The sequence below is a fragment of the Hyaena hyaena genome, unplaced genomic scaffold, assembly GCF_003009895.1.
Source record: "Hyaena hyaena isolate Hyena2069 unplaced genomic scaffold, ASM300989v1 scaffold_370, whole genome shotgun sequence".
NCBI classification, from domain to species: Eukaryota; Metazoa; Chordata; class Mammalia; order Carnivora; family Hyaenidae; genus Hyaena; species Hyaena hyaena.
The window spans coordinates 309853-322653 of record NW_024081001.1 but is presented as its reverse complement, the minus strand read 5'-3'; the positions used below and the strand labels follow the sequence as shown (position 1 = coordinate 322653).

The 12801-nt window shown below is 37.4% G+C and overlaps 1 protein-coding gene across 3 annotated transcripts in view; it reads left to right on the top strand.

The window, feature by feature from the left end:
* KCTD9 (potassium channel tetramerization domain containing 9) overlaps positions 1–12801 on the top strand; it is a 40800-nt gene that overhangs the window by 8917 nt on the left and 19082 nt on the right. For 2 of the 3 annotated variants that reach the window (XM_039250421.1, XM_039250422.1), the window contains 5 exons: positions 2492–2613; positions 5398–5441; positions 9137–9233; positions 9869–9927; positions 10133–10261. In XM_039250421.1, coding sequence (XP_039106352.1) covers positions 2492–2613; positions 5398–5441; positions 9137–9233; positions 9869–9927; positions 10133–10261 — 451 coding nt within the window. Of the gene's footprint in view, positions 1–611; positions 654–2491; positions 2614–5397; positions 5442–9136; positions 9234–9868; positions 9928–10132; positions 10262–12801 lie in introns of all 3 variants that reach the window. The other variant, XM_039250420.1, reaches the window with a different exon arrangement.

Sequence of the window (12801 nt, the reverse complement as noted above, 5' to 3'; positions counted from 1 at the left end):
GAATTGCACAGCGTGGCTTTAGAACATGGCGAGTGGCCTTTATTTTTATTAAGAAACAAGTGACATACAGAAAGAATCAAGTCAATCATATGGAGGTAGAAAATAATTTCATGTTTTGAAAAATAAGTCATTTAAATGTTATGCTTTAGGGATGCCTGGGTGGCTCTGTCAGGTGAGCTTCTGACTCTTGATTTCCACTCAGATCATGGGATAGAGCCCCATATCAGGCTCCATGCTGGGCTGGGCATGGTGCCTGCTTGGGACTTTCTCTCCCTCTCTCTCTTTCAGTCCCTCCCCACCCTCCTTGCGTGCACTCACTCTCTCTCAAAATAAATCTTAAAAAATTATCTAGAAGGATCTTATGTTCTAATATTTAAATGCAGGAACATAACATAGATACATCAAATTGTCATCCATTTTATGATATGGCCGTTGAGTGAGAGAAATGAAAAATGCTTCCAGACTGTAAAAGTTGATTTGCATTTGCTTTGGGCAGTTGTGTTTTTACGTTTTTGATTCTTTTGTTTTCATGTTTTTGATTCTTTTGTTTTCTCTCCACACTCTCCCCCTTAGCACAATGTGTTATGTATTCTTTCTCCCTTTTCTTCCAGGAACATGTATCTGCAGTAACAGAATTCCAGGCTCCTACAGAGGTGAAAAATGATAGGAAATATAGGAGACATTTTATTCAGATTTCAATTATTTATGGCATGTCTGCTGTGTCAGGACACTGCATCAAGTGCTTTGCATTATTTTATTTTATCATGGCAAGACATACATGCCAGAAGTTACCATTTTAGCCATTTTTAAGCATACAGTTCATTGGCATTAAGTACATTCACAGCATAACCCCACCACTACTTCTGAAACTTTATCAAACCAAATCATAACTACTCACTGGAGTGCCTGGGTGGCTCAGTTGGTTAAGCATCAGACTTTGGCTCAGCTCATAATCTCACAGTTTTTGAGTTCAAGCCCCACATCGGGTTTTGTCCTTCCCCCCCTTCTCCCTCCCTCCCTCTCTGTCTCTCAAAATAAGTAAACTTAAAAAAGAAAGTACCCATTAAACAATAACTTTCCAAACCACCCTCCCTGCTGTAATCTTTATTGTACTGCCTGCGTCTCTGAATTTGCCTACAAGTATGTCATAATTGGGATCACATAGTATTTGCCCTTTAATGTGTCTGGCTTATTTTACTTAGCATGTGGTTTCAAGATTCATCTATGCTGTAGCATGTATCAGAATGTCATTCCTTTTAATAGCTGAGTAATATTCCATTGTATCTATAGACCACATTTTGTTTATCCATTCATCTGTTTAGGACACTTGGGTTGTGTATATCTTTTAATCCACCCTTCCCTAGAATTCCCCAGCTAACAATACTTCTCTCTCCTTGTATCCTTATGATCCAAGACAAAACAGTTGGAATCTGAGTACTCTACCATGAAAGATTGCACATGCCTATATTAGCAAACAGTTCCTTCATGCCCTGCTATTCATTTTCTTTCTTTAACTAAAAATTCAATGTCTATTGAACTCCAGTCACTGGTAAACAAAGGATCACCTTTGTTTCTTATTTCATATGGCAGCTTTCTCCAATACCCTGTGGGAAGTTGATTGGCTGTTCATTCTTCGCGTTCAGCCCCTCGCCTACATTTTATTCATAAGCTTCAGAGATCCTAACTGATAATGGTACAACTATACAACTCAGCCACTGGGAACCCATAGTTAAAATTATACTGGAGAAAAAAATTACTACATGTAGAGATTCTCAGCCCCCCATCTAAGCATTTGCATTGCTTATACATATATCAGATTGTGCCTGATGTAAAGCTGGAGAGATCAATTCACTGTAACCCCGCCGTTTGCTGTATTTAGAGTGTTAGCTAAAATCTGGCTTTTATAATACAAGTAGTTATTGAAGACTGAAGTAAACGAAGTGGGAAGTTGTTGCCTTTCACGTGGCGATTGATGTAGTAAATGTTATAAACAGTAAATCATTTCTATTTTTAAAATAAACATTCCTCGTAACGTGAAAACAACATTATAAAGACTTCATAGGTCTCAGGCACTTTGCTAATCACGTCCTACACATTAACTCATTTCATCCTCGTGACCTGATGTAGGTGAGACTTTTATTTATTTCTGGTCAAAGCAACAGAAGCATAAAGAGAAGTTGACAGAAGTTAATTTGTCTCAAGTCGACAGCTAGACAGTTGACTTCAGAGTGGACAGAGTCGACATGCAGGTGTGGGTCTGTCTTTGGAACTGGAGCCCTATTTAACACAGAAAAGGCTGTAGATTGTTTTCAGGCAGACATGGTTTCTAACATTCTAGTTTTGGATTTCCACAATACTCGAAGTTAATAATTGCTCAAAATCTCCTCTCATTTGAAGTTTGATTTTTAGTCCCATTTATAGTATGGTAGTTTATAATTTGTAAGTAATGAAATTCATCATGCGAGTTGTCCAAATTAATGTGTGTTCACAGGTGGTTGCTGTATATGGAACATTATCCGATTTGCTTTCTGTGGCCAGCAGTAAACTCGGCATAAAAGCTACCAGTGTATATAATGGAAAAGGTGGATTGATCGATGATATTGCTTTGATCAGGTAACCTTCACCTTTTTATAAGCTCTCTACAGTGTTCCCTCAGCATGGTGGTGCTCTGCAGGTCCCCTTAAAAATACAGGATTTTGGCAAATGATTGCCTAAAATTTCCTCTTTGGAATTTAAGTAATTTGGACTTACCCAAAAGATACAAAGCCCTCTATTCCAATATCCTGATAGTCTTTCTGCAAAGATCATATATGGCTATAAGGAATTTTTTTCTTCATGTTATTAGAGATGGATCTGATAAGACATACAATTCGGGGGGGTCAGAATTTTTTGTATTACACGATTGATGTGCGTACATTAACTCATGGCTTGATCGCCTCTGAACACCTGTTTTTGTAAGATAAACTTAAAAGGTTGATTCTTCTCTACTTGTTATAAAACTAGTCCTTACAGAGAAGCAGGCCAGTTTGCTAAATGACTGATTTACACAAATCCAGTTCACCAAAAATCATTTGGAAAATGGCCACTTTGCCAAGTTTTTTTCTCAAGTGTGGGAAAGTGTGGTTTTTTCACCACATCTTTTCTGCCTCTTTTCCCACTAGCTTATCATTTGGGTTTGGCTAATATCTACTTGGCATGTTTCAAAATTCAGATGCCTAGAACTTCTGGAACCTCAGTCTCTAAAGACATGCATTTTTTAATGTTAGAAATCTGACTGATCTCCTTAATTTTAATGCTACTGCTTATTGTTCCATTCATTTCCTAAGAATATTTTGAACTTTAGAAACTTTATAAGGAGCTACTTTGGGAGCACCAGGGTGGCTCGATTGGTTAAGTGACAGACTCTGCTTTTGGCTCAGGTCATGATCTCACGGTTCATGGGATTGAGCCCTGAGTTGGTCTCTGAGCTGACAGCACCCTGCTTGGGATTCTGTCTCTCCCTCTGTCTCAAAATAAATAAATAAAGATCCTACTTTGGTAAAAACCTGCTAGATAAGATAGAGCTTTAAGTAGAGTTAACTCAACAGTGATCCACCACAATAGTGGTTTTGTGTTTGTTGGGTTTTGTTCTTGTTTTTTAAATATCCTAGGCAGATTTTATCTCTTTAAAAACAAATGTTAGGTCACCTCATTCCATTCTCATGGGATTATAGAAGTTTGGAGCAAGAAGAGGCTTAAGAAGGAAGATAAGAACGGAACACTAAGTACTGACTCAATGCTACTTACATTGTATTGACTCTTCCCAAATCACCTTATTTAACTGGCAAAGAAAAAACATGGGGTTTTTTAAAGTGACGGTAAGATAATGATGTGCTAAATTATAATAGTATACAAAGTTTAGTTTTCATTTAAACTCAGGGCAGCATGACATTTCAGTATAATACACCGCCTTTGAAGGTAGGCACTTCTAATCTCTTCGTTTTATAAATGAGGAAACTAAACATCTGAGAACTTCAGTGTCTTACCCAGACCATACAGTTCAATAGTTGATTTTTGTTAATGAGAAGAAAACAAATTTTCATATTGGTCTTTTTTTTTTTTTTTTTTAATTTTTTATTTATTTCTAGGAGAGAGAGAGAGACAGCGTGAGCGGGGGAGGGTCAGAGAGAGAGGGAGTCACAGACTGAAACAGGCTCCAGGCTCTGAGCTGGCAGTCAGCACAGAGCCCGACGCGGGGCTCGAACCCACAAACCGCGAGATCATGACCTAAGTGAAAGTTGGACGCTTAACCGACTAAGCCACCCAGGCGCCCCTCATATTGGTCTTAAGGCCTAACTGCCACGGTGGTAGAGCAGAAAAGATTATAGGCTGAATTGGCTTTAAAATCCAAGTCAATGAGAATTTCTTAGTTCTTTAGCATCTTTCAACTTCTTTTAGTTTCAGTGGATCATTGCGTCTCGTTGTTGAATGATTTGCATTACCCTCAATTTCTCCTTAACACAGACTCTGTTTCTAAGAAACATTCAATATATCCCTATGATGTCTTGTAGGAAATAAAAATTTAAACAACATGTAAGGCCAGGACTGAAGCCTTCTAAAATATCTATCTGATTAAGAATTTGTGGCTCATAGTGCAATCTCTGATCATTTATTTACATTAATGCTGATCTATGTTGAGGCAGGGGAGCAGAATATACACTGAAAATCTAGAATTTTGGATTATGTGTACTCGTCTTACATTCCGGGGGCTGGTGGGTGAGTTTTTATAGCAGAATTATACTTGCAATTATATTCTTCCTAAATGTAAAGTGAAAATGTATTTTCATTTTGGAAGCACAAAGTAGCCAATGATTTAGAAGAAAACTCCAATAATTTTTTTAGGGTTATAGAATTAAAGTAAAGCAAGAAGAGTTGGCCTGTGGCTTTAATTGTATCAGACAAGAAAGCTGAATTCACAAAAGTTGCAAAATGGGTTTTGGGGTTTTTTTGCATTTTATTTTATTCTTGAAAGAGAGAGAACATGTGCACAAATGTGGGGGAGGGGAGGGGGGGGAGAGAAAATTTTAAGTAGGCTCCACACTCAGCTTGATCCCATGACCATGGTATCATGACCTGAACTGAAATCAAGAGTCAGATGTTCAACTGACTGAGCCACCCAGGCACCCCAATTTTTTTCATTTTAAAAGTTCTTCCATGTATGGAATCTTATTTGAATTTACATCAAAAGCCAGTTAAGAAGTTAAGCAAAGCACTGGAAACTTATTCAACTTCTTTGCAGTATAGATTGATAGCAAAACCTGCCTTCTACGTAATTCTAAGGTATAGTTCCTCTAATCATTTGATAATTAATGTGATTTCTGGAATTTGATGGTGGTTTTTAAATTTTGATTTCCACAGGGATGATGATGTTTTGTTTGTGTGTGAAGGAGAACCATTTATTGGTAAGTGACTTCCCCAAAATCCAGTTTTGTCTGCCAAAATGAAAACGATGAAATGGCAAATATGTCACATGCACACCCTAAGCTTAATATTAAAAAGGATCTTGTGGCAGTGTTCAGATCTCCATACCGTTTTTGATTCTAAATTGGATGTGTGTGCTGAACTTAATTTTTAATTTGGATTATATTGTCATCTTTTAGCATGGATACCTCATCTCTTAGATGCCTTTCAAATGTTCTGGAAGTGCACAGATTCATCAAATATGACTTGATAAGGTAGTTTCCATTTTAGAAACTACAAGTTTTATTTTGAAATGTTCCCCTTGATAATAGTTGTCAAAAGTTCTGGGTTATGTTACAGATTTTTAAGTATATACTACTTGTATAAGTTAGTGTTTGATTATCATTCACAGTGATCAAATCCAGTCAGTCCAAAATGACTTGGTATCAATCAGACACACATGGACACATATTTAGAAGAAAGTTGTGGGTCTCAAAAGAAAGAGCCTAAGGCTTAGATAACATAACTGGTCTTTGAGTATTTGGTATATTTAGTTCCATACGGTCTGATCCTGAATATTTAATAATTTGTTCAAGCCATCACGGTGGATTGTATTTGGTGAGTGGATAGTGGTAGTTCTCAGGGTCCTCACACGAGCAGTTGTCAACTTCAAAGTAAGTACATGCTTCTATGTCTCTGCTATAAAATGATGAGCACAAATTTTTCTACCCCTCTGATTCATTAACTTAACAGAGTGGGTAGCAGGCAGTGGTCAGTTCATTGCACACATACAAACAAAACAAAAAGTAATTAATTTGTGTTTTTGTTTTACTGTTTTGAACTCTTGGATTTAAGAATATTTGGTATGTTTTCATGCTCTGTATTTATTGCTGCCTAGATCATTTTACATGTGGCTGATGGAAATCTCATCAGCCTCTTAATATAGCTCCACTGGTCTATTATAACTTCCTTATTATCTGGAACAACAAGGTGTACAGCTTTTACTTCTGTTGCAGACCCAGATCAATATTTTTCCAAGAAGCCTGGATTTCTTTTAGTAGGAAATGTCATTTCAAAACCCAGTCTGGGTACCAGACAGGCTCACTCCTACTGGGTTCATCATTTTTACTAGGCTTTTTGGTGGACGGAGTTAGAAATACATAGCTAGCTAGAGATGAAATGTATATGTAATATATGTTATATGATCTAAAGTTTTCTATCCTATATAAAAAGGAGAAATATAAAGTATCTCATGAGTTCATTTGGTTTGTAATCAGGATTTTAAGATTTTTATTTAACTTTTTCTTACACCTGTGTCTCCTTTCTTCGTTGGTTTTCAGGGACATAGAGAATGATAGAATTATGTCACATAAGCATTCATTTACTATATTCCACAGAAAACACACACAAAAGTATCAGTAACAGTTCCAATACTTTCAGTACCAATATGGTTACTAAAGACAGTTAGATATTTTTTGCATATGCTCATTCCTTTCTTCCTTTACTTAAAAAATAATTGTATTGTTTCTACATTATCAGATTACATAGCCATTATATACTATACTCTCTCTCTCTCTGAAAACTGTCACTTAGCTTTCCTCCTCAGTGTATTTGATGCTTACCTCCAATCTTTATGTTAATGCCTCCAGTGGTCGTCTGAAACTTGTTCTCTAGTAGATTCCTTGCAGAGAACTTCTAAGACGAACAATATTCTCTGACATCTCACAAGTTAATAACAATTTGTGGCTTCTATACTTGAAAATCAGTTTGGTTGGATATAAAATGATATGTCAAAACTGAACAAATTGCCAACTTTAATGGTGTATATTTTATTGTATATCAGTTATTCCTCAGTTAAGGTGCTTAAAAAATCCTTGGTTCACATTGTCTTGCTTTAAAAATATCCAAACTATGTTACTCTGTCTTATTCTGACATGAGATGTTGGTGTCCAAAAAATCTGATCTTTCATAATGATTATTGTTCCTAGGTCACTCAAAGGATTATTCATTCTTTTAAAAACAATAATTTTAGTAAACTTTTTCTGGGTGTTCTGGGTTGATTCTGTGTGGCATGTGGTGGATCCTGTCAATAGGTACTTTCAAATGTTCTTTTAAATTCAAAAAAGTTTTCTTGAACTTTAAATTATGCATTTATTTTGTCCCTTTGCTTTGATTTTCTTATTTTAGGACTCCTATTATTTGCATGTTGGATCTTCTATGCCTGTCTTCTGTACTAGGAATCTTTTCTTGAATCCTTTTCACCTCTTTCTTCATTTCTTATTGACTTTTAAAGCTTTCCTCTTTTTCAGCTTTTATTTCTCTTAAGGTATTATTTGTTTATCCTCTCCTGTGTTTCTTCTAGTTTAATGTTCATTTCTGAATTGTTTTTTGTTTGTTTGTTTAGAGAGAGAAAGAGAGCACGCACACACACAAGCAGGGGAGGGACAGAAGGAGAGGGAGAGAGAATCTTAAGTAGGCTGTACGCCCAGAGTGGAGTGTGACATGGGGCTCGATCTCATGACTGCGAGATCATGATTTGAACCAAAATCAAGAGTTGGTGCCCCTGAATTGGTTTTTCATTATAGTTCCAATTCTGTCCTGAGTTCTCTCACCTCATTTCTGAGTTTTATAATTTTGGGTTATATTGTTCTTTCATACTTTGTATTACTTACTTCTTTAGTGTGTTTGGAATATTATATTATAGTTTTTATCTATTTTGTGGGCATTTCTTTCTGGCACATTTTCTTTGTATAGAGATGTAATTCTTTTAAAATTTTTGTATGGGATTTTCTTGTTTTGTATGGGATATTGCTCGTTTAACATGAAATTCGTTTCCTTAACTTGAGAAAGGTGGGCTGGCTCAGGAAAGGCTTTCTAATTTCATGACTTTAGAGTTCCATTTTCTATTTTTTTTTTTAATGTTTTATTTATTTCTAGGAGAGAGAGAGAGAGAGACAGCGTGAGCAGGGGAGGGTCAGAGAGAGAGGGAGTCACAGACTCTGAAACAGGTTCCAGGCTCTGAGCTGGCAGTCAGCACAGAGCCCGACACGGGGCTCAAACCCACGAACTGGGAGATCATGACTTAAGCGAAAGTCGGACTCTTAACTGACTAAGCCACCCGGGTGCCCCACATTTTCTGTTGTTTTTGTGGAAGTCACTGTCTGATATATTCTGGTTCTGTTAGATCTTTTTGCCTTTTATCTGGACTCCTTTTTCTTTGGTCGCTGTTGTCTTTCTGTTCAACTGGATTCTTTTTCCAACATCTTATCCTTGGTATTTGGGGCTCTGCCCTAGAAGGGATTTTGGGTTGGTGGGTTTTGAGAGTTCGTTTCCAGCCTGCTCAGCTCTTACTGCAAATAACTTGCATCCATTTCCACATCCAGATAACCCTTCCACTTTCAGTATGCTGCTCAGACTTACTGAGCTTTGAAGGGCGTATGGATTACTTTGGAATTCTTAGGTTCCTTACATACCCTATTGTGTCTTAGCTTCTTCCTTCAAAGACGCCAATACCACATCACTCTTCTACCTGCCAGTGTTGGTGGGAGTACCTTATCACCTAGTTTTGTCCTAAACACTCTCTGTGGGCCTCTGGAAGCTCTGGTATGCTTTTGTGTGTGTTTTTAGTGTAAAAAAATTACGCTCTTGCCATCTTCCCCAGTTCCCCAGTCTTAACTTTCTTTATTGGGATTTCTAGATCCTCAGACAGATTCTAAACCTCCTGAAGGGTTGTCAGGATCTCACACAGACTGGCTGACATTAAATGTTGGAGGGCGTTACTTTACAACTACCCGGTAGGTGCACATGAATGTGTGCCCGTGTGTTTGTTGGGGGGGTCACTATGTAGTGTTGGTTCTTTCCTTCAGTTTTGCTGATTTCCTTAGAAGATGCTCGGTGCTGCTTAAAGTACTCTGTGATCTTTAACCATTTTTAAGAACGTTTTTTAAAGAGCCGAAAAAATGATTCACAAGTCATTCCAAAGAAAGCATGAAGAGCATGAACGTGCTTTTTAGATAGCGAATACTTTAGGGTTTTAGACCACGTTTTTTAGATGTCAGGTAATATACATGCAACCCAAGTAAAAATTAACAATACTGAAATCTGTAGCGACTACAACTACATATATTAAAGGGATAAGAAAAATGTAAGTTTCGGTCAAGAATATGGCAATATAATAGCTTGCCAGGAGGATAGAGAAGTGTTTAAGTTAAAGGAAACTGAAACAGTATTTGAGTCAAAGGAAGTACCAGATTAGAAGGGATTTTAGTAAATGGCAACTTACAGCACATTTCTGTTCCCCAGCATCACCCTACCAGGTTATAGCATGCGTCTTTTTGAGAGAGCAGCTGGGATCGAATATACTCTTGACTTAAATATGTTTGTTTATAAAGACAAATGGAGAAATCCATTTTTTTCCCTGAATTCTTAGGAGCACGTTAGTGAATAAAGAACCTGACAGTATGCTGGCCCACATGTTTAAGGACAAAGGTGAGTACAACACATTGTTTCCACATGTCCTGTGATCTGTTTGTAGCTGTATTGACTCAACGCTTGTCCTTCTGTGCTTTTTAATGGTATCAAGTAATTATCACAGGAGTAAAAACTTACTGGTATGTTATACAGTTTTCCTTTGTAAATTTCTCACTTTGCTTTTTGTTTTGGGGGGGTTTTCTTCACCGAAATGGTGGCACAGGCGTCTGGGGAAATAAGCAAGATCATAGAGGAGCTTTCTTAATCGACCGGAGTCCCGAGTACTTTGAACCCATTTTGAACTACTTGCGTCATGGACAGCTCATTGTAAATGATGGCATTAATTTATTGGGTGAGTTTTTAATATGATTCCTCACATTTTTGTGAGTGTAGGATATTTAGTTTGTTTTCCCTTGCTTAGTACTATCGTTTGTTTTCATAAAGTAGAAGTGTATCTTTTCCACTTTTAAAACTAGATTTTTTATATGTTTATGAACGTATATAGATATAGAAACAGGCACAGATAGTCTTTGTGCATATGGGTATATGTCTCACCCATAAATTTCTGATTTTAGATTCTAAATAGATTGAGATTTTACCACGAGAGATGTTCAAAGATTTTGTTGTTTTTAATTGAACCGGGACAGTGACTTGACTTCAAGTTATGGATCTTCCCATTATATTGAGGCATAGATTCGTTCCAAAGGGAAATTCTACTCCAGAATCATAAGTCTGGATTAGAAACTCACTTCTACAACTTGTTAAAAGATTAACTTGGGGAAAGTTTCTCTGAGTGTCCTTTGAAAACCGAGTATTAAAGATCTACTTGTCTCTGACTACATCACAAGATATTCACACCATGGAGATGATGTCGACCAAAGCTCCTATAAAGCAGTAGATGCGTATTCAAAGCTGATGGGCCTCCAAGTGACTAAACTTGGTCTGAATGGATGGGTGGTGGGCAGTGTGGTGACCTTGAGTGTGCATTCTCAGCTTCTACAGACTGTTGCCATGTGGGTGTGTGGACCTAGGGTGTCAGAGCCTTGATTTTTAAAGAAAAGCTGGAAATCTAAAATTTGATGTGAAATCTTCTGATCTTGAAAATACTACATCAGAATCAGCCTGGGCTGGTGGCAGGGGGAAGGGCTGGTTTACAACCTCTGTAGTACAACAGATAACACTCAGTAAATTTTATTGTTGCTGTATTAAATTTTATACTGCCTTGAAACTTTACGCATTGCCAAAAATGACCTTACGTGACCCTTCATCTGGCTCCATATCTATTCATAACAAATTCTTGTTGCTTTTTTGTGTTTCACCTTCTGCCAACTGTTGCTTGAAACCTTGTATAACCTTTTTTTTTTTTTATCTTAGTCACCCTGCAGAAATTATCATAAGAAAAATCAGCAGCAGTACCCTTTTATATAATCCTTTGCTTTTCGGCAGCTACTTTACTCTGCTGCTTACATTCTAGAGGCCACTTTTTTCTCCTGGAGACATTTAAACCTCAGTGAGGATGTCCTGTGGTCTCTTTGATGCTTCCCAGTTTAATTTTTCTTTGGATCACTGATAGCATTTCCTATCCTCCCTGCCTAGGAAATAACATCATAAATACACATCCATGCTATTCTCAGACTTCAGTATTGCCAAGCTATGCTTGCTCCTTTTTCAGGTATCGTGGCCATTGCTTTTATTTATGCAGTTGTTCAGCGAGCAGAGCTCTATACTGGATTCATTTTATAGAGCATTACTTCTAAGTAGCACAAAATCCATCCAAACTCAGCTACAAGGTGCCCCCAAGTAATTATATGCTTTATAATCTTCGATACTGACTTATTTATCTCCCCTTTGTTTACTTAAATGATCTTATTTCTTGCTCTTCCTAATTTGTGCTTTCATCAGTGAATATATTTTTTGCTTACTTTCAATATTTCTTTTGTTTTCTGCCTTTAATGACCTTCACTTTTTCCAATGATTCATGTCTTTTCTGCTTGCACTTATCTTCAAAGCCTTCTTTTTCTGATTTAAATCATCTTCCTCTGCCTCATAGCTCAGCCTCACTTAAATGATTCTCTAACTTGAGAACTTTTCTAGCATTTCAGTATTTATTTCCCTGAAGTTAACATAAATTTTCTGAACACCAGTTTGATATAGCAAAAAGAGAATGGTCTTAAATGTCGAGAAACTTACAATGTAATAATGATCGTGGTGATCATTTATTGAGAACCTACCAGGTGCCAGGCATTATACCAAATAATATATATGCCTGTCTCTTTTAATACGTCTGTCAGCTTTGTGAGTAAAGTAGTAATACCCCCATTTCACAAATGGGAATGGGAATGTTAAGAGAAAGGATAAGTAGCTTCTCTAAGACCAAAAAGGCAGTAAGTGGCAGAGCTGGAATTCAAATCTGATTTCTTCCTGGTGCTAATAGAAAATATGCTAAATATTCCTTCCTTTTCTCAACTGTCCCCCATAGATGCCTCTTGTACGTATAAGGCTTTTCTGGAAGTTTTTAAGGTTATCTTCTGAACCTAGAAGTAGAGAAAAATCCTTAACTGTATCCCTTGGCGCGGGGAGGTGGGTGGTATAAGGCACACCGAGAGCGAGGCCCACAAGAACCCTTTCTATGGTGGGTTTCTACCAAGGACAGATACCAAATATGGCTGCCCCTTGATGAGGAATCCAGAGAGGAAGCCACTCTGGGATGGACTGGAAAGTGCCAGAGCAGCTACCTGAGTAGTGTGCTGTTCATCAGATGACCTTTGTTTTGTAACTGGAATATTAGATGTGGAACTGGGCCTTCTCTGAGGAGATCCTGATCTTCCCAGATAACTGCTGTGGTTTTCCATATCTGCATACAGTTAGCCTTATTAGCTCAGAACTATTTCA